Raw genomic sequence first — 22,209 nt, 5'->3', positions numbered from 1 at the left:
AAAGACATCCAATTCCAAATATAATCCTTTGCTTTTCTTAATACAGAACGAAAATTTGACAGAATTATACATTTCTTTCTCCCTTTCATTTGGCAACATTCCAGAATGGTGAGTAAAAGGACTTCAACTCTCTCCAGGCCAGTCCAGTGCTTGATTCTCCTTTGTAATTCCCACAATATATACCACAGTGTCTTTGCCAAAGTGGTCAGTAAATGTGTTGAGTGATTAAAAAAAAAAAAAAAAAAAAAAAGTATGTGTGTGTGTGTGTGTGTGTGTTTTCCTTTCTTACACACACACACATATACATACACTGAGGGAAAATGAATTTTAATTGTTTAGCTTATCTATTGTGGAAGCAATGGAAACACCGAAGACAATCTTCACTTTACTTAACTATGAAATTCTACTATAAAAAACCCAAAAGGAATATGAATCTGGATTTTAGCTATAATTCTATAATGATTTTTTGACATTTCACTGGATATGGATCTCATTATATTTAAAGTTTTTAAATTAAGAAAACTGATGCAAATTCTCATTTTTTTTCTAACTATACCTACAGCCCAATCAGATCTAAAATTGTTCTGGCTAGAATACAGCATATAGAAACAGACATGTATTTATGTGAGCCCTATAAAGAAATACTCATATAGGTAGTTTTAAATTGCTTATGAAAGGCACAGTTTCATTTAGGACTGGTGGTAACTAGACACATATTATTAAGCAGCTTAATGTGTGTGTGTGGAAGGGAAGAGAATTTATTCTATGTGCCAGGCACTCAACACACGAAGACAGTTGTGTTAGCTTTGGTTTCTTACGCTATCACAACCACTCTGTTTAAAAAATTCAATATTTTCATGGTTTCCCGGTTTTAACTGTCCCTTTAAAGCAGCAAAAGGAACAAGAGGAGAAGGAAACTTTAAGACCACCAGAAAATCTGAAATATAATAAATAAGTACTATAGTAATATTGTTTTAATAATACAAGAGGACAACTAAGGTAACTTTTAGATTTAAATGGGAATCTTCATTCTAAAGTGAGGACAAAAAGGGTGACTACAAAAGGTAGTTATTAAAAAAACATGAACTGATTCAGATATAATTTTTCTTTCAACAAGATCTGAACATTTTAATTTAAAATTAACTAATAAATCACAATTCCATATTGCTTTTAGGATTACGTTGTTTAAAAATGACACATTTCAGAATTAACCAAAGTATATTTCTACTACAAGTTAGTTTATCCAAGTAAGTAAAGAATAAACCACAGTGTAGCTCCCTTAACCTAGGAGTCAGGTTTTAATGACAAAGTCCGTTGCCAGCAATGGACATGCAGGTAACCCTCAAAGAAGTTGTAAATACAAATCCCAGACTGCTTCTATAAATTGAAAAGACCTTTGTTGAGTCACAGGCATAAAAATGGGGCATTGGCACTAAATTGAAGGAATATGGTCTTTATGACATATGTATGGAAGGGCCTTCTAGAGTGGTCATGAGGATCACAGTCTTAACATCTAGTTGGTTTTCTATTTCATTGGTAGCATCTTCTTTATCGTAATCCATCCAAACAACTATTTACACAGAATGTTCGAATCTGAAACTCAAGAGGCACTGTAGATTTTCATCAGAAATAAACCAGCTTGTTTCTGTAAGGTAATTTAGTAATAGCTGTAGGTGGTCAATATAATCCAAAGAAAAATGAAATCAGGAATCAAACTGGGGGGCGCCCGGGTGGCTCAGTCGGTCTAAGTGCCTGACTTTGGCTCAGGTCATGATCTCACATTTTTGAGTTCAAGCCCCACGTCAGGCCCTGTGCTGACAGCTCAGACCCTGGAGTCTGCTTCAGATTCTGTGTCTCCCTCTCTCTGTCTGCCCCTCCCCTGCTCACTCTGTCTGTCTGTCTCTCTCTCAAAAATAAACATTAAAAAAAACTTTTTAATTAAAAAAAAATCAAACTGAAAACAGAAATCATTAAGTGCTCTACGTAAAAGTTCCACTAATTATTTTACACATTTTGTGAAAACCTTGCATTATCAATAAAAAACAGCCATTCTATCCTCATATCTTAACATAGATGTGATGAAAATGATAGGACATAAAATTCTATTAGTTCCCTTAATGTACTCAAAATTATTTTTATTCATGATTTGTACTACTGACGGCAAGTAGGTGGGAAGTTAATTAAGAGTGGTGGTGGGAACAAAATGCCTGAACCAAACCAGATTGTTTTCTTTAATGTGGCTTGAGGGACGACACTGCTTCCATAAGAAAATAAAAAATAAGGAGAGAACGGGGAGGGGAGAAGAGAGGGCACTCTCATAATTAATGCTACAGGTCACAGACCTTCTTAAAATTTTTAAAATAAAAAAAGTATTGCTATCAACAAGGATATTTCATTTTTCTTCCTTTCTCTAGTTTTTTTTTTTACACATTATTTTTTTTGAAAAAAATCTAGAGTAACTCAACATCTCAAATAATCAATGAATTTATCAAGAACTTTGTCATGTTAAGTTCTCATTGCTAGTAAAATGTTGGTACTGGGTTGGGAACAATGTTTATAACAAATCTCCACAGTTTACTGGTCAGAAGCCGCATCTCTATGTAACCGTCATTTCTCTTACATGAATATAATCTTACCTAATTATTTTAGAGTTCTAGTCTCTCGCTTTGTTTCTGCCAGCTCCGAGTATTTTTCTTCTTTAAATGGGAAAAAAATTAACTTTTAAATTCTGAAAATTCAATGGTTATTATATTATTTACCAAAGGGAGAGGGGTGGAGTAGGGTGCGAGGGTTAATTAAAAAACAAACTAACTAAAATTACAACATATACAGAAACTTATTTCCAAAATGAAGGGAAAAAAGGGGGAAGGGCAGAGTAGCAATACCAACTAGTCACAAAGCCCAAGTTGGAACAAGAAAGAGCAAATAACTTTGGTTCCTAAAACCCAATCTGAAGAGGATACACTTAGAAAGGAAATTAAATTGTAAGGTTGTATAGTCAATGGGATTCTTTTTCTGTCTCAATGATTTAGTTATAAATATAGATTATTAGTCTCTCTATTATACATGTAACAAATGCCAAACAACTCACTACCATGAAATTTCTAAAATTGACTTTCACATTATTAAAAAAGGTAAAAATCACATATTTTTCTTCCCTTCCTTCAGTTCAAATTATGAACTGAAATACTACGTGTAATAATAGCTGGCCCTAACTTCTATACAAAGCTAAACGATTTTGAGCTCCTTTGCCAATATAAGGAACTACATAATTTTATTACATTTGCCTCAAATTTAGGCTTGAGAAAAATTTCTCAAAGCAACTCAAAAAGAGCATGTCAAGGGGAAAAAAGGCTATGGAGAGAAAAGACTAGCAGATGAAACAAATACTCTTGAAAAACTCGAATCTGCCATTCAAGTATTGAAAATACCCTCCCCCCCCTCCAAAAGGGACAATGAATGGGATCCATTACAGTGAAATCAGCAAAATTAAATGCAAATCTCAAGCATGATAAATGGCCCTGATGGGCTGTCTGCTGAAAGATGGCTAGTGATTCAGTCCATAATTCCTTTTGGACCCTATAAAGAAGGGATTCAATGGAAAGTTTTCATTCTGTTTTGTAATTTTCTCTTGGTTGTCTTCAGGAAGCAGTAGTTTGCTTTTTCCTCCATGTTATACAGACCATTTCTTTAAGCCCCAAAGAGTAATAATTTTCATATATTAAAAGATTTCTTTTAGAAAATGGAAGAAAGAATACGAGGCCACAGCAATGATGCTAACGGTTACTCTTCATTGCTTCTTTAGCTGCCATGATCAGTGGCGTCAAGCTGGACAATGGTTTGGCCAGTTTCAGGAAGGGATGCTGCCAGAAAGAGGGGGAAAGATGCATGAATGTCACTAGTTTAGAAGCTAAAAATTTCCTTTCAATTAAACCCCAAAGACTATTTTATGGATTAAAATTTATTTAACAAACACATATTTCAGTATGTGTATAAAGTCAACATAATCAATATATCACTTTTATAGTTGAAATCAGTCTTTTTAGTCTATTTAATATTATAAAAGCTCACCTAAATGACCCAGATACCCACACCAGCAATGGACTTGTCTGACAACTGACAGCATGCAAAAACTCATATACCTAATTTTAGTGTTATAGCTATTTTATTCCTAGCAGATACAATCCTAAACTGCAGCAGCTACAATGTTGCTGGTGATAAATGAAGAGCAAAATGGTAATTATTAACCCTATGTAAACTTTCTGTTGCTTACTCAAAAAAGTCAACTTTATCCAAAAATAGTATTATTTCCAAATTCACCTGTAACAATTCTTTGGCCGAACCCCTTTTCTCCACATCCATTTCCAAACAACGGTTTAAGAAATCCCGAAATATTGGGGAAAGTTTCTCTGGATTCTGAAGTTCTGGGGTTCCATTAGTTGCTATCAGGTACAAGGCCTAAAAACAGAAGAACATTTTTGACATACTTAAGATAGCGCAACAAAGTGAGACACCACTTTATAAAAGTTTATGGATCTTTTGCTTAATTTTTTTTTAAAGATTTATTTATTGGGGTGCCTGGGTGGCTCAGGCAGTTGAGCGTCTGACTCTTGATTTTGGCTCAGGTCATAATTTCAGGGTTCGTGAATTCGAGGCCCATGTAGGGCTGGCTCTGTGTTGACAGCTGGGACCCTGCTAGGAATTCTGTTTTCTCTCTCTCTCTCTCTGACCCTCCCCTGTGTGGTCTCTTGGGGCGGGGGTGGGGGGAAGACAATCACCAGAAACACTAAATTAAGGTTTAGTATTATTTCTGCCTATTTGTTTCATATATTCTCCCTTAGCTTTTATTATTTTTAAATGTCTATTTATTTATTTTGACAGAGCACACACGGGGAGCAGCAGAGAGAGAAAGAGAGATAATCCCATGCAGGCTCCACACCCTGTGCAGAGTCTGACAAGGTGCTCGATCTCATATGAGACGCTAAACCAATTGAGCCACGCAGGCGCCCCTTCCCTTTATTTTTAGTTGTTGTATTCTCATTTCTTTTTCACATCTTTTAAAAAAGTTTATTTATTTTTGAGAGACAGAGCACAAGTGGGGGAGGGGAAGAGAGAGAATGAGACACAGAATCCAAAGCAGGCTCCAGACTCTGGGCTGGCACAGAGCCCGATGTGGGGCTTGAACTCACGATCTGTGAGATCATGACCTGAGCCGAAGTTGGATGCTTAAGTGACTGAGCCACTCCAGTATCCCTCCTAATTTCTTTTTCAAAAATTAGCTTCATCTTTTTGGAGAGGGGTTATACTAAATGTAATACATATTGATAAAAGAACTATAATACATAAGGGTAGAAAGAAAAATGAGCACAATTCCAATATCAACATATAGCATCCATTTACCTTTCTCAAGCTTTTTTTTCTCAAGTCACATCAGATTTCAAAACAGGATTTCTTGAAACTTTGTTTCAGTTTATTATTTATTTATTTATTATTTTTACTTATTTAAAATTTACATCCAAGTTAGTTAGCATATAGTGCAACAATGATTTCAGGAGTAGATTCCTTAATACCCCTTACCCGTTTAGCCCATCCCCTCTCCCAAACCCCTCCAGTAATCCTGTTTGTTCTCCATATTTAAGAGTCTCTTATATTTTGTCCCCCTCCCTGTTTTTATATTATTTTTACTTCCCTTATGTTCACCTGTTTTGTATCTTAAAGTCCTCATATGAATGAAGTCATATGATACTGTCTTTCTCTAATTTCTCTTAGCATAATACCCTCTAGTTCCATCCACACAGTTGCAAATGGCAAGATTTTATTCTTTTTGATTGCTAATACTCCATTGTGTACACACACACACACACACACACCCCCCACATCTTCTTTATCCATTCATCCATCGATGGACATTTGGGCTCTTTCCATACTTTGGCTATTGTTGATAGTGCTGCTAAACATGGGGGTGCATGTGCCCCTTTGAAACAGTCTACCTGTATCCCTTGGATAAATACCTAGTAGTGCAATTGCTGGGTCATAGGGTAGTTCTATTTTGAATTTTCTGAGGAACCTCCATACTGTTCCAGAGTGGTGGCTGCACCAATTGCATTCCCACGAACAGTGCAAAAGAGATCCTCTTTCTCTACATCCTTGCCAACATCTGTTTTTGCCTGAGTTGTCAATGTTAGCCATTCTGACAGGGGTGAGGTGATAATCTCATTGTGGTTTTGATTTGTATTTCCCTGATGATGAGTGATGCTGAGCATCTTTTCATGTGTCAGTTGGCCATCTGGATGTCTTCTTTGGAGAAGTGTCTGTTCGTGTCTTTTGCCCATTTCTTCACTGGATTATTTGTTGTTTGCATGTTGAGTTTGATAGATTTTGGATACTAACCCTTTCTCTGATATGTCATTTGCAAATATCTTCTCCCATTTGGTAGGTTGTCTTTCAGTTTTGCTGATTGTTTCCTTCACTGTGCAGAAGCTTATTTTGATGAGGTTGCAATAGTTCATTTTCGCTTTTGTTCCCCTTGCCTCTGGAGACATGTTGAGTAAGAAGTTGCTGAGGCCAAGGTCAAAGAGGCTTTTGTCTGCTTTCTCCTCGAGGATTTTGATGGCTTCCTTTCTTACATTTAAGTCTTTTATCCATTTTGAGTTTATTTTTGTGTCTGGTGTAAGAAAGTGGTCCAGGTTCATTCTTCAGCATGTTGCTGTCCAGTTTTCCCAGCACCACTTGCTGAAGAGACTGTCTTTATTCCATTGGATATTCTTTCCTTTGTCAAAGATTAGTTGGCCACACGTTTGTGGGTCCATTTCTGGGTTCTCTATTCTATTCCATTGATCTGAGTGTCTGTTTTTGTTCCAGTACCATACTGTCTTGATGATTACAGCTTTGTAATATAGGTTGAAGTCTGAAAACTTTTTTTTTAAACCAGCTGTATCTATAAAGCTATTGAAACAGGCAGAATATAGACGATTTTTAGGGCAGTGAAAATACTATGTTGGTGATGGACATATGTTACTATTTCATTATACATCTGTCCAAGCCCATAAAATTGCACACCAAGTGTGCACCCTAATGTTATGGACTCTGGGTGATAACGAGGTGCTAATGTAGGTTCATGGATTGTGGAATGTACCCTCTGGTGAGGGATGTTGATAATGGGGATGGTTCCTTACATTAATACAATCAATTAATTACATCACTCAACAAAGTAACTAATTAATTAAATTAATACACTTGTTACAAGTGAAGAACCACTACTGATATATTTTCACTAAATGAAAGTCTATGACTTACACTGGGGTCCACTCTTTGCGGTGCATAGTTGTATGGATTTTGACAAATGCACATGGTCATGTTTCTGACATTATAGTATCCTACAGAAAAATTTCACTGTCCTAAAAATCTCTTGTGCTCCACCCATTCTTCTTCCCCATCCCATCTCTGCAAACACCTGGCAACCACTGATCTTTTTAACTCTATAGATGAAATCATGTCTTCTAAAGTGGTTGTATCATTTTCAATTCCCACCAGCAACAAAAGAAAGTTACTGCTCCACATTCTCATCAGCATTTGGTATCATCATTAAAAAAAAAAAAAATTTAAGGCCATTCTAATAGGTATATACATTTGTTTTAATTTTGCAGTTCCCTAATAAACACGATGTTGAACGTCTTATTAAATGCTTATTTGCCAAGTGTGTATCTTCTTTAGCTGTCTGTGGAGATGTTTTGTCCATTTTTGCATTAGGTTGTTTATTTTCTCATTGTTGAAGTTTGAAGAGTTCTTTATATATTTTGGACAACATTTGATCATCTAATGGGTGTTCTGGAAATTATTTCTCCCAGCAAGTGACTTATCTTTTCATTCTCTTAATAGTGTTTTTGTCAGAAAGGATGATTCTAACTTTAATAAAGTCCAATTTATTCTTTTATGGATCATGCTTTTTGATGTTTTATCTAAAAACACTGCCAAACCCAAGGTCACCTAAATTTTTTCCTGAATTATTTCACGTTTCTGCTGTATCACCAAAATGCCATAAAAAAGGATACTGACACTCAAAAAATCAGGACATGAGTGTGCCCATTTCTTTGCCACCTGAGCTCACTTCTCTTTATGTGATAAAATTTTCATTTACAAATGCCATGCTAAGAAATTACTTGAGATAGCAATTCAAGTGAAGATCCTCAGACTGCTAAGCCCCATACTCCATTAGAAGGGGTTAAGAGGGAAGCCCATAAAAACAAGCACTCCTGTCAAGTATGCCTTCTCTCCAAACGCTTAACAGCCATTTTTCTACCTTGAAATAACTCTTATTACCCTCTGTATCTGCATTTATGCTAGTGATTACAAGGAGACCGGGACTGCTTGTTCCCGCAGCTTCTGTACTCTCATGCCCATTTGGCTCTGCATGCTCCCCTTTCCACCTTCACTTCTTCATCCACCACTGCCCCTCCGTTTATGAACTGTTCTCCCCTGATGAACTGCCTCATCCACAGTGCTCTCTAGGAGTAGGCCAGTCCCTCTTAGCCCTTTGTACCACTGTACCTAGAGAAGGAGTGTCCTGGTGGTTCCTCATTGCCGGAGATATCTACCTCCCTCTTCTGGAAGTCCCAGGCTTTCAAACTCACATCTACTTTACTTTGTTTCAAGTATCTACCAAACACTGTTATCATCTCTAACACTGCTCATAATTCAGAGCGATTTCAGTAGCTACAGAGATGCCAGTAACAGTTCCTTGACCTCCTCTTCTCCCATGCTTTTGTGCTTTGGCCTCCCTTGGTCACACAAACTCATGGTCACAGCCTGTGCCTCATCAGTACCCATGACTGCAACTCTGAAATCACTATTGCTGTCCACCTCCTACCTTCTGCATTGTGAACACCCCCAACACCGTGATCCTTTGACTCCACTAAACTTAAATAAATCCCATTGATCTCCAGTTGTTCATCATTCCTTCCATATAATCACTTCGACCCTCTTGCACTTCATAGCAATCACTTTGCTACATATCAAGCTTTGCCTGCTCTTTGCTTGTACCTCCACAGCTAAGGACAGCAGAAGAAATAGATCCCTGTGGACTGGCATCATTAACCTCATAGAGGCCCTTAGTGCTTCCAGCATTCGTACTATAGATTTCCCTATTTCACCCCTCCTCCCACCCTAGTTTCTGTCTCAGGACACTCATTATACATTACATCGTGTTGTCATGTCTCTGTGGGCTCCTCTTGGCAGTGAAAATTTCTCAGACTTTCCTTTGCTTTTGATGACCTTGACAGTTTGGAGTATTGCTCAGGTTTAATTTCACACAATGCCTTCTACTGGAATTTGATGTTTTCTTCATGATTAGAATGAGAATATGTGCTTTGGGAAGCAACATCACAGTTAGAGTGCCACTTTCTATCTAGAGTGCCACATACTATCAACATAATTTATGCCTGTTGATGTTGACCTTTTCAGCTGGCTAAGGCAGTGCCTGTCAGGTTTTTCTACTGCAAAGTTACTGTTTTCCTCTCTTTTCTTACTGTGCTCTTATCACTATGTGCAGTCTATACTTAAGGAGTACGGAGTTATGCTCCATTGCCCTTAGGGTGGAACATCCACACAAATTATTTGAAAATTTTCTGCATAAGAGTTGTCTCTCCTGCCGATTTATTTATTCAATTACTTACTTATACCAGCAAGGACACATAAATATTATCTTATACTTTGGATTATTATCCCCTACAACTTTATTTTGTTCAAATTGTTGCATCTTTGGCCACTGGAGCTCTTTTCATTGGCACCTTACCCCTTTGACAAACCGATCCATGTGGAGTCTTTTCTTTAACTCAGAATTATTTATAATTCTGTTTTATCTCCTTAGTTGAATTTTATTAGGTGTAATTCTTTCAGTATTTTAGGGTTTGCTTAAGAGGTAAGGGGCATACATCTTTCAATTTCACAATCATCACAATATTACACCAGACTACGACAATCTTATGGTTCTCCTCCTCAGCCTTATGCTTTTGTTGTCATTTTACCTGTACACATGTTTTTTTCTTCCCCTTCCCATTATTATTTTGATGTAAACAGTTTTAACATTTATTTACTTACTTAAATGTTTTATGTTTGAGAGACAGTGTGTGAGTGAGGGAGGAGCAGAGAAAGATGGAGACAGAATCTGAAGCTCCAGGCTTTGAGCTGTCAGCACAGAGCCTGATGCAGGGCTCGAACTCACAAACGAACCTCAAGATCATGACCTGAGCTGAAGTCAGATGCTTAACTAACTAGCCACCCAGATGCCCCAACAGTTTTATCTTTTAAAGATATTTACATAAGAAAAAAAATTGGATTTATTTACTCACAGTTACTATTTCTAATACTCCTCATTTCTTTGTGTGGAGTCATATTACCATTTTCTTTCTGCTTGAAAGATTTCTTCTACTATTTCTTGTAGTGTAGATCTGCTGGTGATAAATTCTTTCAGTGTCTATGTTTGAGAAAAATCCTTATTTTGCCTTAATTTTAAAAAGATATTCATTGGCTGCAGAATTCCTGATTGTCTGATTTTTCCCCAAAACTTATTTCACATACATTAGAACACTTAAAGTTATCTCACAGCTCACTATTGCTATTTCATTTCTTAAAAAAATTTATTTCTATTTTGGATAGCTTTTTATTACTTGGTCTATGATTATCATTAATCATTTTTTCTGCAATGTATCACTTGCTATTAATTCAATCTCAAACTATAAACCTTCGAACTACACTGTAGTTTCTATCTATAACTTCAATTTGGGTTTTGAAAAAATATTCTTTTAAAATGCTTCTGCTCTTAAAAACTGCTTTAATGCTTTTATGTACTCTTTTATCTGTGTCAGTTCTGGTCTGTTGCAATGGATTGATTTTTCTCATTATGGGTTGCACCTTCCTGCTCTTCTGCCTCTCTGATGAACTCTGACTGGATATTTAAGCATTTGTTGGGTGCTGGATATTTCTGTATTCCTATAAATATTCGAGTTTTGCTCTGCAACGCAGTTACTTGGGAACAAGATCTCTTTGGGTCTTGTTTTTAAGATTTGTTAGGTGGGACCATAGCAGCATTTAGTCTAGGGGTAATTACTTCCCATCACTGATGCAGGACTCTTTTGAGTCTTCCATTCCATATCCTGTGAATTACAAGGTTTTCCACTGTGGCTGACAAAAGCAGGAACCATTCCCAGCCTCTGTGTGAGCACCAAGCAACTGTTTACTCCAATCTTACCAGATGGGTCCCCTGACCTTGGGTAGACTCTTCACACAGATGCACCAATCTCTACTGAATGCTCAAAGGGGACTTCACAGATCTCCAGAATCTTCTATGAAGCTTTCTCTTCTCCCATTCTCTGTCTTGTAAACTCCAGCTGCCTTATTCTCCCCAGACTCTCAGTGAGACCACTGTGCTCCACCTGGGCCCTTCCTCCCTGTACATGGCCTAGAAATTCTCTTAAGACATTAAGCTGGAGGCAGTCACAGGGCTCACCTCAAGCCTTTTCCACTTTTGGAGATCACTGTTCTTCATTGTTTGATGTCCAGCATCTTGCAAACCATTGTTTCATATATTCTCATTTTTTTGTTGTTGTTCCTTTTGGCAAGGGTGGTTAATCTGGTACCTGTTATTCCATGTTGACAGGAGAAGTTCCTGCTTGCCAAGTTTCCATCAATTACATTCACATTGCCAACTTGAATGATCAAGTCTTAGTCTTCATCTTACTTGACGTAACTGTAGTTTCTGATAAGCTGATGCCTCCCCCACTTTTTGCGTGAAGATTCAAGGGCATGTGTTTATTTTGGTTTTATGTACTTCTCCAGCCATTCCTTGCTGGTCTGCCACATCAACTGTTAACTATGGAACAAATGCCTCAGGATGCAAGCTGAAAATTTTCTATTGTCTGTCTATGCCCACTTGACCTGGTGATCTTATCTAGCTGCATAGCTTTAAATAATTTCTATAGCTAAGTCTCAATTTTACACCTCTGGCCTAATCCTACACTGGCATATCCAACAGCCTATTCAACATATCCACTTGGATGTCTTAATAGAACATATCTAAAATATGCTAAAATGTTACCTCCTGATCTCCCACCTGCCACCCCACATGCCACTCTACCTGTAGTCTTCCCCATTTCAGTTAAGGTGAACTTGAATTTCACCATTCCAGTTGTTTAGGCCAAATTCTTGGGTCATATCACCCCCCCGCCATAGGCTCTCCTTTCCAAATACATCCAGAATCCAATTACTTTTCCCCACCTCTACTGATACCATTCTGGTCTAGTATACCATCATGTCTTGCCTGGATTATTGCAATAGCCTTCTAACTGGTCTTCTTGTGTCTATCTTTACCTCACTTGAAAATCTTTTCTCAATAAAGTAGCCAGAGTGATCTTGTTAAGATGTCAGTAAGACCATTTCACATCTCTGCTCAAAACTCTACAATGGTTTGGCTGTCTTGCTTATGAAGAAGCCAGGATTCTTTTTTTTTTAATGTTTATTTGAGGCAGTGCATGCACACATGCACAAGTCAGGGAGGGACAGAGAGAGAGGGAGAGAGAATTCCAAGCAGGTTGTCAGTGCAGAGTCCAACACACGAGGCTCAGACTTATGAACCATGAGGTTATGACTTGAGCCAAAATCAAGAGTTGGATACTCAATTGACTGATCCACCGAAATGCCACCAAAATTCTTATAAAAGCCTAATAAAGCACTATACAGTCTGGTCCCATTTCTTCACCTATCTTTTTTCTCCTACTGTGTGCTCCCTGCACACTAGCTATGGAGGAATCTTAAATGGTCTTTGAATATACCACGAATGCTTCGGCTTCACAGCCTTTGCATGTACTGTTCTTTCTGACTAGAATGTTCTTCCCTTAGGTACCTCCTATGTTTCTTATCTCCTGTGTTCAAATGTCACCTCAGTGAAGCCCTCTCAAGCACTCTTGTGAAATCAAACAATCCTGAATCCCTCCTACCAGTCAGGGCACTTAGACTCTATCATTTAATATATTACATACTATTCTTACTTATTTTATTGTTTCTTTCTACCTTCTACGAAGGCAGGAATTTTTGTCGGTAGACAGCACCTTGTATAGTGCCTACCGCAGAGCAGGTACTTGAATCAATATTTGTTAAACAAATGAATGAAATTAGAGGATTTTAAAAATTGTTCCAAAGTGTTCTAAAATTAATCACTTCTATTAAAGTACTGTAATTGCTTGCTTGAACTGGAATCGTTGCAAAAGCATTCAGGAAAAAAGAACGTCAAAATCCAAAGCCACCCAGACAGGGCCCCTCCTACAAATACCCATTACCTTGGCCTCTGGAGTCCATTTTATAACAAGCCCAACTTATTTGGAAAAAAATTAGAAAAGAACAATTTCTGGCAATAAGCCTATACTCATATGGTAACTTAAAAACTTTAAAAATTGCTTCATTGAGATACAATCCACATACTATAAAAATCACCCTTATTTTCTTTTTAATGTTTAGTTTTGAGAGAGAGAGACAGACAGACAGAGTGCAAGTGGGGGGGGGGGGGTTAGACAGAGAGGGAGACACTGAATCTAAAGCAGACTCCAGGCTCTGAGGGGTCAGCACAGAGTCCTACATAGGGCTCGAACCCAGGGACTATGAGATCGACCTGAGCCAAAGTCAGATCCTTAACCGACTGAACCACCCAGGTGCCTCAAAAATCACTCTTTTAAAGTGTACAATTCACGGGGCACCTGGGTGGCTCAGTCAGTTAAGGATTCTGGATTTTTGGTTATGTCACGATTCCAGGGTCATGGATGGGATCAAGCCCTAAGTCGGGCTCTGTGCTGGCTATGGAGCCTGCTTAAGATTCTCTCTCTCTTCCCTCTGCCCCATCTCTGTGTGCATGCGCTCGTGGCTCTCGCTCACTCCCTCTCAAAAAAAAATGTTTTTTTAAATGGCTTTAAACAGAAACACACAAAAAGCAAGGTTATGTATTGATCTGTTGACAGAAATGTGACCAAAGGCTTGCAAGAACCCAACCCTGTATCTCCCCTAAAAATACAGTTCAGAATTTGTTAATTCAGTGTTTGTGGCTTTGCAAAACCTGAATAACAAAAATCGATGGCAAATGGAACCCTACAATATATGACATTTTGTGTATGACTTTCATTTAGCAAAATGCTTTCATGTTTAATGTTGCGTATACCTGTACTTCACTACTTTTATTATGACTAAATAATATTCCATTGTAGTGGGATACCACTTTTGTTCATTCATTCATCAGGTGATAGGCATATGGGTTTTTCCTACCTTTTGACTATTATGAATAATGCTGCTATGAACATTTGTGTACAAGATTTTATGTGGATAAAAACTTTTTTTTTAAAAAGTATTTTTATTTTGAGGCAGAAGGAGAGGGAATGCGTGTGGGTAAGTTGGGGAGGGGCAAAGAGGAAGAGAGAGAATTCCAAGCAGGCTCCATCCACTCTGTCAGTCTGGAGTCCTAAATCCAACTTGGGGCTCAATTTCACTAACTGTGAAATCATGGCCTGAGCTAAAATCAAGAGTCAGATGCTTAACTGACTGAGCCACCCAGGTGCCTTTTAATTGTCTTGGGTATGTAACTAGCAGTGGAATTACTAGGTTATATGATAACTCAACATTAACTTTTAGAGGAGCTGTCAAATTGTTTTCCAAGTGCTGCACCATTTTACAGTTCCACTAGCAACATATCAGGGTTCCAATTTCTTCACATTCTCACGAACACTTATTGTCCATCTTTTTGATTATAATCATTCTTTAAAAAAAAATTTTTTTTTTAATGTTTATTTATTTTTGAGAGAGAGAGAAACAGAGCATGAGCAGGGGAGGGACAGAGAGGGAGGGAGATGCAGAATCTGAAGCAGGATCCAGACTCTGAGCTGTGAGCACAGAGCCCAATGAATGTGGGGCTTGAACCCACAAACCATGAGTTCATGACCTGAGCCAAAGTTGGGTGCCTGACTGACTGAGCTACCCAGGAGACCTGATTATAGTCATTCTTGAAGGTGTGAAGTGGTATCTTGTTTGGGTTTTGATTTGCATTTCTTTAATAACTAATGATATTGAGCCATATATGGTAATTTACAAGTAGAAGAAAGAAAGAAAGAAAGAAAGAAAGAAAGAAAGAAAGAAAGAAAGAAAGAAAGAAAAAAGAAAGAAAGAAAGAAAGAAAGAAAGAAAGAAAGAAAGAAAGAAAGAAAGAAAACTCCTAAACTCTTCACCTGAGAGAGACAGAGAGGGGGAAAGAAGGAAAAAACAAACTCCAAAACTCTTCACCTCAGCTCCTGGAATATCTAATTGTTTAAAGTCTACTGACCCCATCTCTAACTCAGGACCCTAACTCTTTTGTTTGAATGTGACCTTTAACATCACCATCTACACAGTTTTCTCACAGATGTCATCTTGCTTTCCTCTCCTGTGCACTTGGTACAGAAGCCAAGGTTCAAAGTTGACAATCTGAAGGGTACATCTAGGGACACTTGTACAAAAGTGAGCAAATTCTTATGTGTAAACTTTAAAACCATACAGCTTCTAAAACTCTACAAACTCTTTACCTCACACATTCAACTCAATAACCCAGAAGCAAATAATTTTTAGATACAGAGGGGAGAGACCAGGTTATATCAACTTTGTATATTAAATTTTTGGCGAGTGACTGGCACAATCAGATTCTAAATAAATGTTCTAAAGAAATGTATTTTCCTAAAAATAAGGCTGGTGTTTAATTGGTCTTACCCTCAAGGGATTTTCATTGAGGTATGGAGGCTCTCCTTCTACCATCTCAATAGCCATGATACCCAGAGACCATATGTCCACTTTAGGGCCATAAGCTTTCCGTGTAACCACCTCTGGTGCCATCCAGTATGGCGTTCCAACCATGGTACTTCGCTTGCTCTGCTCAGGGGTGATCTGGGCACAGAAACCGAAGTCAGCTATAAAAAAAAAAAAAACACAAAAAACCGTATCTAGAGTTAATGGTGTCATGGATAGTTCCATCTAAGAGGTCATGATAGATGACAATTACAATGGACTGTTCAGCCTTTTTTTTTTTTAATGTTTATTTATTTTTGAGACAGAGTGCGAGTGGGGGAGGGGCAGAGAACGAGGGAGACATAGAATCTGAAGCAGGCTCTAGGCTCTGAGCTGTCAGCACAGATGGGACTTGAACCCACGAACTGTGAGATCATGACTTGAGTTGAAGTTGGCTGCTTAACTGACTGGGCCACCCAGGCACCCCAGTTTTTGTTGTTCTTTTTTTTAAAGACTGTATTAAAAAAAGTAAACCAGGGGCACCTGGCTGGCTCAGTCAGTAGTGCATATGACTCTTGATCTTGGGGTTGTGAGTTCAAGCCTCGCATTGGGCACAGAGCTCACATTAAAACAAACAAACAAACAAACAAACAAACAAAAAACAACAACTAAACCAGAATGGGTTTACAAATATTTTGATGATGTTACATACTCTTCACTTGTTTACTTTTACTTCCCACAAGCAAAGGACAAATTATCAGGTCTTTTATCCTAAAAATTTTAAAGAAGTTGAAAAAGGTCTAAAAGGAAAAGGTATCAAAGGTGAACAAAACTAAATTCTATAAAACAGGTAAAGGTCAGGAGGTGGGAACTAATTTTGAAGAAAATAAACAGAAGGTAGAATTACTACATATCTGACTTAGCAGACTTCTAGAAAAGGAACAGCTTTAACTACGGCCATACCTAACAAAGTCCTTGCCAGCATCACTCCACTCCAACCACCTTATTTTACAACAGGAGCAGAAAGCCTAGGTTAGCACTCAGTGTTTATTTAGTGGGAATATCAAGATGAGAATCTAGAATTTTCTCCTCCCTTCTACAGACCCATTCTATTTAAAAAGTAACTATTAACATTTAAGTTCTTAAGCTTTAGACTTCTTGTTATGAATTTACATAGGTACAAAAATTACCATGAACTGCATGGTTTATTTTATCTAAGTTAGGATGCTTTGTAAAGTGCTTTTTATTATTTTTTTAAAGTAATCTCTACCCCCAATGTGGGGCTCTAACTCACAAACCTGAGATCAAGAGTCACAGGCCCCACCAACTGAACCAGCCAGGTGTTCTAGTATATTGTTTCTTAAAATTTATTTTGAGAGATTTTTCCATAGTTGTACACTGATCTACCTCATTACTGTAAATATGCAATATTACAAAATAAAAAGGCTTATAATTTATTTTATCATTCCTATGCTCCTTGACATTTAAGGTTTTTTTTTTTTACAGTGTTGCAGAGAACAACTTTGTGTTTATTGTTGTGCTTATATTCAGTAAACCTATAGAAAAGAATCCTAAAAGCAATTGTTCCATCAAATCGTAATATTTATAGCTAAAATGAGTACTTCTAACAACCAGGGACTGTTCCAAGTATCTTATAAGAATTAACATACCTAATCCTTATGATAACTCTATGAGATAGGCATATTTATTAATATTATTCTCATTTTACAAATTGGGTAAGGCATACATATTTTTAGGTAACTTGCTCAAGATCATTCATCTAGTATGTGGAAGAGCCAGGATAAAATATTATCCAAAAAAGTCTAATTCAGTTTACATGTGTATCCACCAAAACAGTAGGAGAATGTCCATTTGTAATTTGCCTGCTGATTAAGATTAGTAATCTTATATTTTTGACCATCTAACAGAACCCTCTTTCTTGTGGATGAATACTCTCTGGAGGAAGTATCTTTATTATTTATTTATTTATTTATTTATTTAAAAAAAAATTTTATTTTTTTAACATTTTATTTATTTTTGAGACAGGGAGAGACAGAGCATGAACGGGGGAGGGTCAGAGAGAGGGAGACACAGAATCTGAAACAGGCTCCAGGCTCTGAGCTGTCAGCACAGAGCCCGACGTGGGGCTCAAACTCACTGACCGCGAGATCATGACCTGAGCTGAAGTCGGCCGCTCAACCGACCGAGCCACCCAGGCGCCCCTGGAGGAAGTATCTTTAAAAAGAGATGTTGAAAAAGGAGCCAAACATTCTAGCAGAACAGAAGGAAAACTTTTTGATTTCTTGATCCAAGAAATGCCTTGAATTTTGCATAGTTGCAGGAAACTCAATAGAAGTTGTTCCTGAATCCTCCAGAGGGCCTGGATGAAACTGACAGATTATAGCCAACAGAGGAAAAGGAAGTCTAGGATTTTTTTCCTCCATGACTCTATCATGTCTGATACAGAAGATAATTAGGAAAAGAGGTTTATAAGAGTTTTTTTTCCCTTGTCATCTCTCAGGTCAGGGTCATATAGCCCTCCCTCAATTAGGCCATGCTTTACCAAATCCAAAGAAAGCTGAACAGCATTAATAAGAAAGATCTACCCTAACAGACAACAGAGAAAATTTTAGTTTATCTTTGGAAGGCAGCACCAACATTACAACAGTCCCAGGCACTTTTCTTCAGTGCTTTACATTTTTAATCCTCAGAAAAATTCTCAGATACTTAATCTTATTTTCCTTATCATATAATTGAGAAAATAAACACAAAGAGATTAAGTAACTCACCCCAAATTAGTCAGCAACTAGTAGCTTATCTGCTATTTAAACCCAAGCTGTCCAGTTGAGAGCTCATATTCTTTACCATTCTTTCCCTTGTCCTCCTCCATATATTAAGTCATAAAAATATTAATAGGTTAATTTTTTAAAGTTTACTTTGAGAGAGAGTGTGAGTGAGTGAGTGGGGGAGGGGCAGAGAAAGGGAGAGAGAGAATCCCAAGCAGGCTCCTCACTAACAGCATGGAGCCCAATGTGGGGCTTGAACCCACGAACTGTGAGATTGTGAAGGAGCCAAAATCAAGAGTTGGACACTCAGCCACCTGAGCTACCCAGGTGCCCCAATAGGTTTTTTGTTTTTTTTTACTTAAACAAAAGGCAGAAGTATAACAAATAAATGTTATTTTTTCATTTGTTACTCACTAAGTTTAACCGATCCTTCCATCCCCAAAAGCACATTGTCACTTTTGATGTCTCTGTGGATCACTTGATTAGCATGTAAAAACTCCAATGCCTGTAAACACTAAACAAGAAAAACACGTATCAATGAAACAGTCCCTGAAAAGTCCAAAGGAAGTTCACACACAGTACTTATGGCCTGAGCATGACTTCAGAAGTCTAATCTAGCCACTGAAAAGTAGGTAAGATCCTGGGAGGTCTAGTTCCATCCAGCTGCTCACTGATGTGATGTAAGATGTTTTCTCCCATTTCTTTTACAGTGGATTTTACATAAAGCTATATCCACAACCTAGACACCAATGATAAAAGAATAACTTTCCTCTTATGCTATGTTAGAAAGCATGGAGTCAGAAGTGAGGAAAAACTTACTCCTTCCTTAAATACAGGAACATTAGAGTTTTAAAATCTGCTTGCCCCTATGTTTTTGAATATAAACTGAGTATAAATTATAAACATGGAAAAAGCTGTTTTTATTTCTTACCCCCCAAAGAGGAAAACAACAAATAAAGGATGTACATTATGAATAACAACTAAAAATCTCATTCAAAATATTCTACTATTCATTCAAGGAAAAACAGATAAATTGTGTAATACTGTATTACATTTACCAAGCATTTAAGCAGATTCTTGAAAAGAACAAATCCTCCCCATAACACTGGTACAAATGAATAGAAACAAATTTGTCCTTCATTTAACTGCTTTCTCTAAGTTGCCAATTAGAGGGACCCCTAAAATAATTTTTAAAACAATTATGAAAAGAAATTAGAGAAACAAATTATATATAAATAGGCAAATTCTTTTTTTTTTAAGTTTATTTATTTATTTTGAGAGAGAGAGTATGAGTGGGGTAAGGTCAGAGAGAGAGGAATAAATAGAATCCCAACTCAGGGCTTGAATCTACCCTAGGATCATGACCCGAGCTGAAATCAAAAGTCAGATGTTCAACCGAGCCATCCAGGTGCCCCATAAATAGATAAATTCTTAAGTTTTTATTAGCTTTTAAGTGATCAAACATTCTTTGTTAGAGATATCATATTATTGAAATATAATATTTATATTATAGAGTTCTTATTAAAGAGTTCTTATTTCCTTTCCTCCTGAAACAACCAAAGGCTTGGACTTATTGGGCAATTTGGCAGAATTCTATTGGCTGAAGCAACAGTATGTCTAAAAATTCATTAATGAATATCAAGAAACAACCAGTTTTTCACCTTCGATGAAATTTATAAAGCCAGAAGCAAACTTAACACTTAAGGTAAACATGTGTCTTGCTTTGCCTGAGACAGTCCATGTTTCTACTGTTGACTGGCCCTCCCTTGCACTCTTAAAAGTACCCTGTTTGGATGCTAAATTTTAATGATCACCCTGCTGAAATTTACCTGTGAGCTGGGCTCTTCAACAAACCGTGCGCCATTTCAGAATTATCTTATACATAAGAAAGGGTTTAAACTCTCATGTAGGATAAAATGGTATGGAGACGCTTGCCGCTTGCAAAGAATAATGTACATGGAGTATTTCACGTAGTAAAAATTACCTGTCCAAAAAGCTCCTGCCCCCCCCCCCCTTTTTTTTACCTCCTGCTTAACCACACATTGCTGTAACTTATCCAAAAGGGGACACACTCACCTCTCTGCAAACAGCCGCAATCTGTGCTTCATCCATGCAGGTTTCTGTCACGACATCAGTAAGTGATCCCCCAGCAAGGTACTCCATTACCACAAACAATTCATCTCCCATCAGGTAGCTAAAATTATTATGAACACACAAAATACACTCACATTTTTATTTCACCACCACTCTGTGTTGAAGAATTCAAATGCCAGGCACCCTAATAACAAAACTAGAAAGTTGGAAGTTTTGAGAGCCAGGGAGAAAACTGGCAAGCTGAGAAAACAGCACAGAAAATTAACTGAGGGTCATTATGATTTTCCTGAGTGACTTGAAAGTTTGCCCCCAATTGTGACTTGAGTGTATACATAGATCATTCCAATTAAAATGACACTGTTTGGCAGTAATTATTAGTCCTGTTTTACAGATGAAGAGATGGAGGCTTGGAGAAGCTACTCATCTAAGTTCACATAGCTAGTAGGTGACAGAACTAGAATCTGAAGCCAAGTGTAACTAATTCCAAACCTTATGGCTTATCTTACCTGCCATGCTAGACTGACTTGAAACAGTATTTCCAAAAGCAGGGAAATATACCTGAGAAGTGGATTTTTATGAACATGTCCCCTATTACTAGGGCTGAAATCTAAAAATGTGTTATCTTTTCCCCAGTCTAAACAAACTTCAATATGGCACTAAGAAAGTCATCTATAATCCTCTATCTCCAATATAATCACTATTTTAATTTTTGTTTATTTTTCTATTATTCTTCTTTCATTCACATATATGTAATTGCATAATGGTACAATATATAATTTTCTATTCTGCTTTCTGTTCTGCTATTTAACATCAACTCCAAAATTAAATGAGGTTTTAACACACTATCTGCCCATGAAAGACAGCATTTAAAATAAAAACTGATGTAAGTTTAGAAACCATGTAGTCAGGTACCCCTGTTAGTCAACACATTAATCACAACTCATTCCATTAATGTTGCTGCTTGTGATCATTTATAATTAATACAAGCACCAGCAGCAATGTCCTTCATTTAACTGCTTTCTCTAACTTGCCAAGTGAGATATATGTAGAAAAAGGCCTGCTAAACTACAATGTGTTATTTTTTACCTCTCCTCCTCCTTCAAGCTTACTTTTCAACACTGACATTCTACTCAGTCTTAACTCAAGGGGCTAGCCCCCAACACCAGGAGACTTGAAATACTCATATTTACCTGTCTAAGAAATTAACTATGTTGGGATTCTTCAATTCTTTCATCACTAGAATTTCATTAATGATTAATTCCTTCTTTGGCTGTTTCTGTAAATTAATCTGTTTAATAGCAACCTATGATGGAAAGAGAAACAAGAAAAATCAGAAAAAGTTTTCTAATTCTCTTAGAAAATTACAAACACCAATCAGGTAATAATTTAATTTACTGTGTATCTATTATATTATCAGTGAGCTTACTCACAGGTAGTACTTTTACTTCCACACTGGCAATGCACAATGCTCTGTAATACACAGAACCTAACTACTTTTGTATTTTCTCTAAACCTGATTAATCAGCCCAAGGTCATACCAATGCCA

At 37.3% G+C, this 22,209-nt stretch overlaps 1 protein-coding gene across 1 annotated transcript in view; it reads right to left on the bottom strand.

Moving 5' to 3' along the window:
- Positions 1-238: 238 nt before the first annotated feature.
- The window catches only part of PAK2 (p21 (RAC1) activated kinase 2), a 93,225-nt gene continuing 71,254 nt past the window's right edge, over positions 239-22,209 (bottom strand). The window contains exons 10-15 of the mRNA XM_027061119.2: positions 21,854-21,966; positions 20,646-20,763; positions 18,984-19,083; positions 15,769-15,965; positions 4,321-4,458; positions 239-3,863 (exon numbers count right to left, since the gene is read on the bottom strand). Coding sequence (XP_026916920.1) covers positions 3,777-3,863; positions 4,321-4,458; positions 15,769-15,965; positions 18,984-19,083; positions 20,646-20,763; positions 21,854-21,966 — 753 coding nt within the window. The 3' untranslated portion in view covers positions 239-3,776. The remainder of the gene's footprint in view (positions 3,864-4,320; positions 4,459-15,768; positions 15,966-18,983; positions 19,084-20,645; positions 20,764-21,853; positions 21,967-22,209) is intronic.

Source organism: Acinonyx jubatus, chromosome C2 (genome assembly GCF_027475565.1).
Source record: "Acinonyx jubatus isolate Ajub_Pintada_27869175 chromosome C2, VMU_Ajub_asm_v1.0, whole genome shotgun sequence".
NCBI classification, from domain to species: domain Eukaryota; kingdom Metazoa; phylum Chordata; class Mammalia; order Carnivora; family Felidae; genus Acinonyx; species Acinonyx jubatus.
Note: the sequence above shows the minus strand (reverse complement) of the source record. Positions and strands in the feature narration are given on the sequence as shown.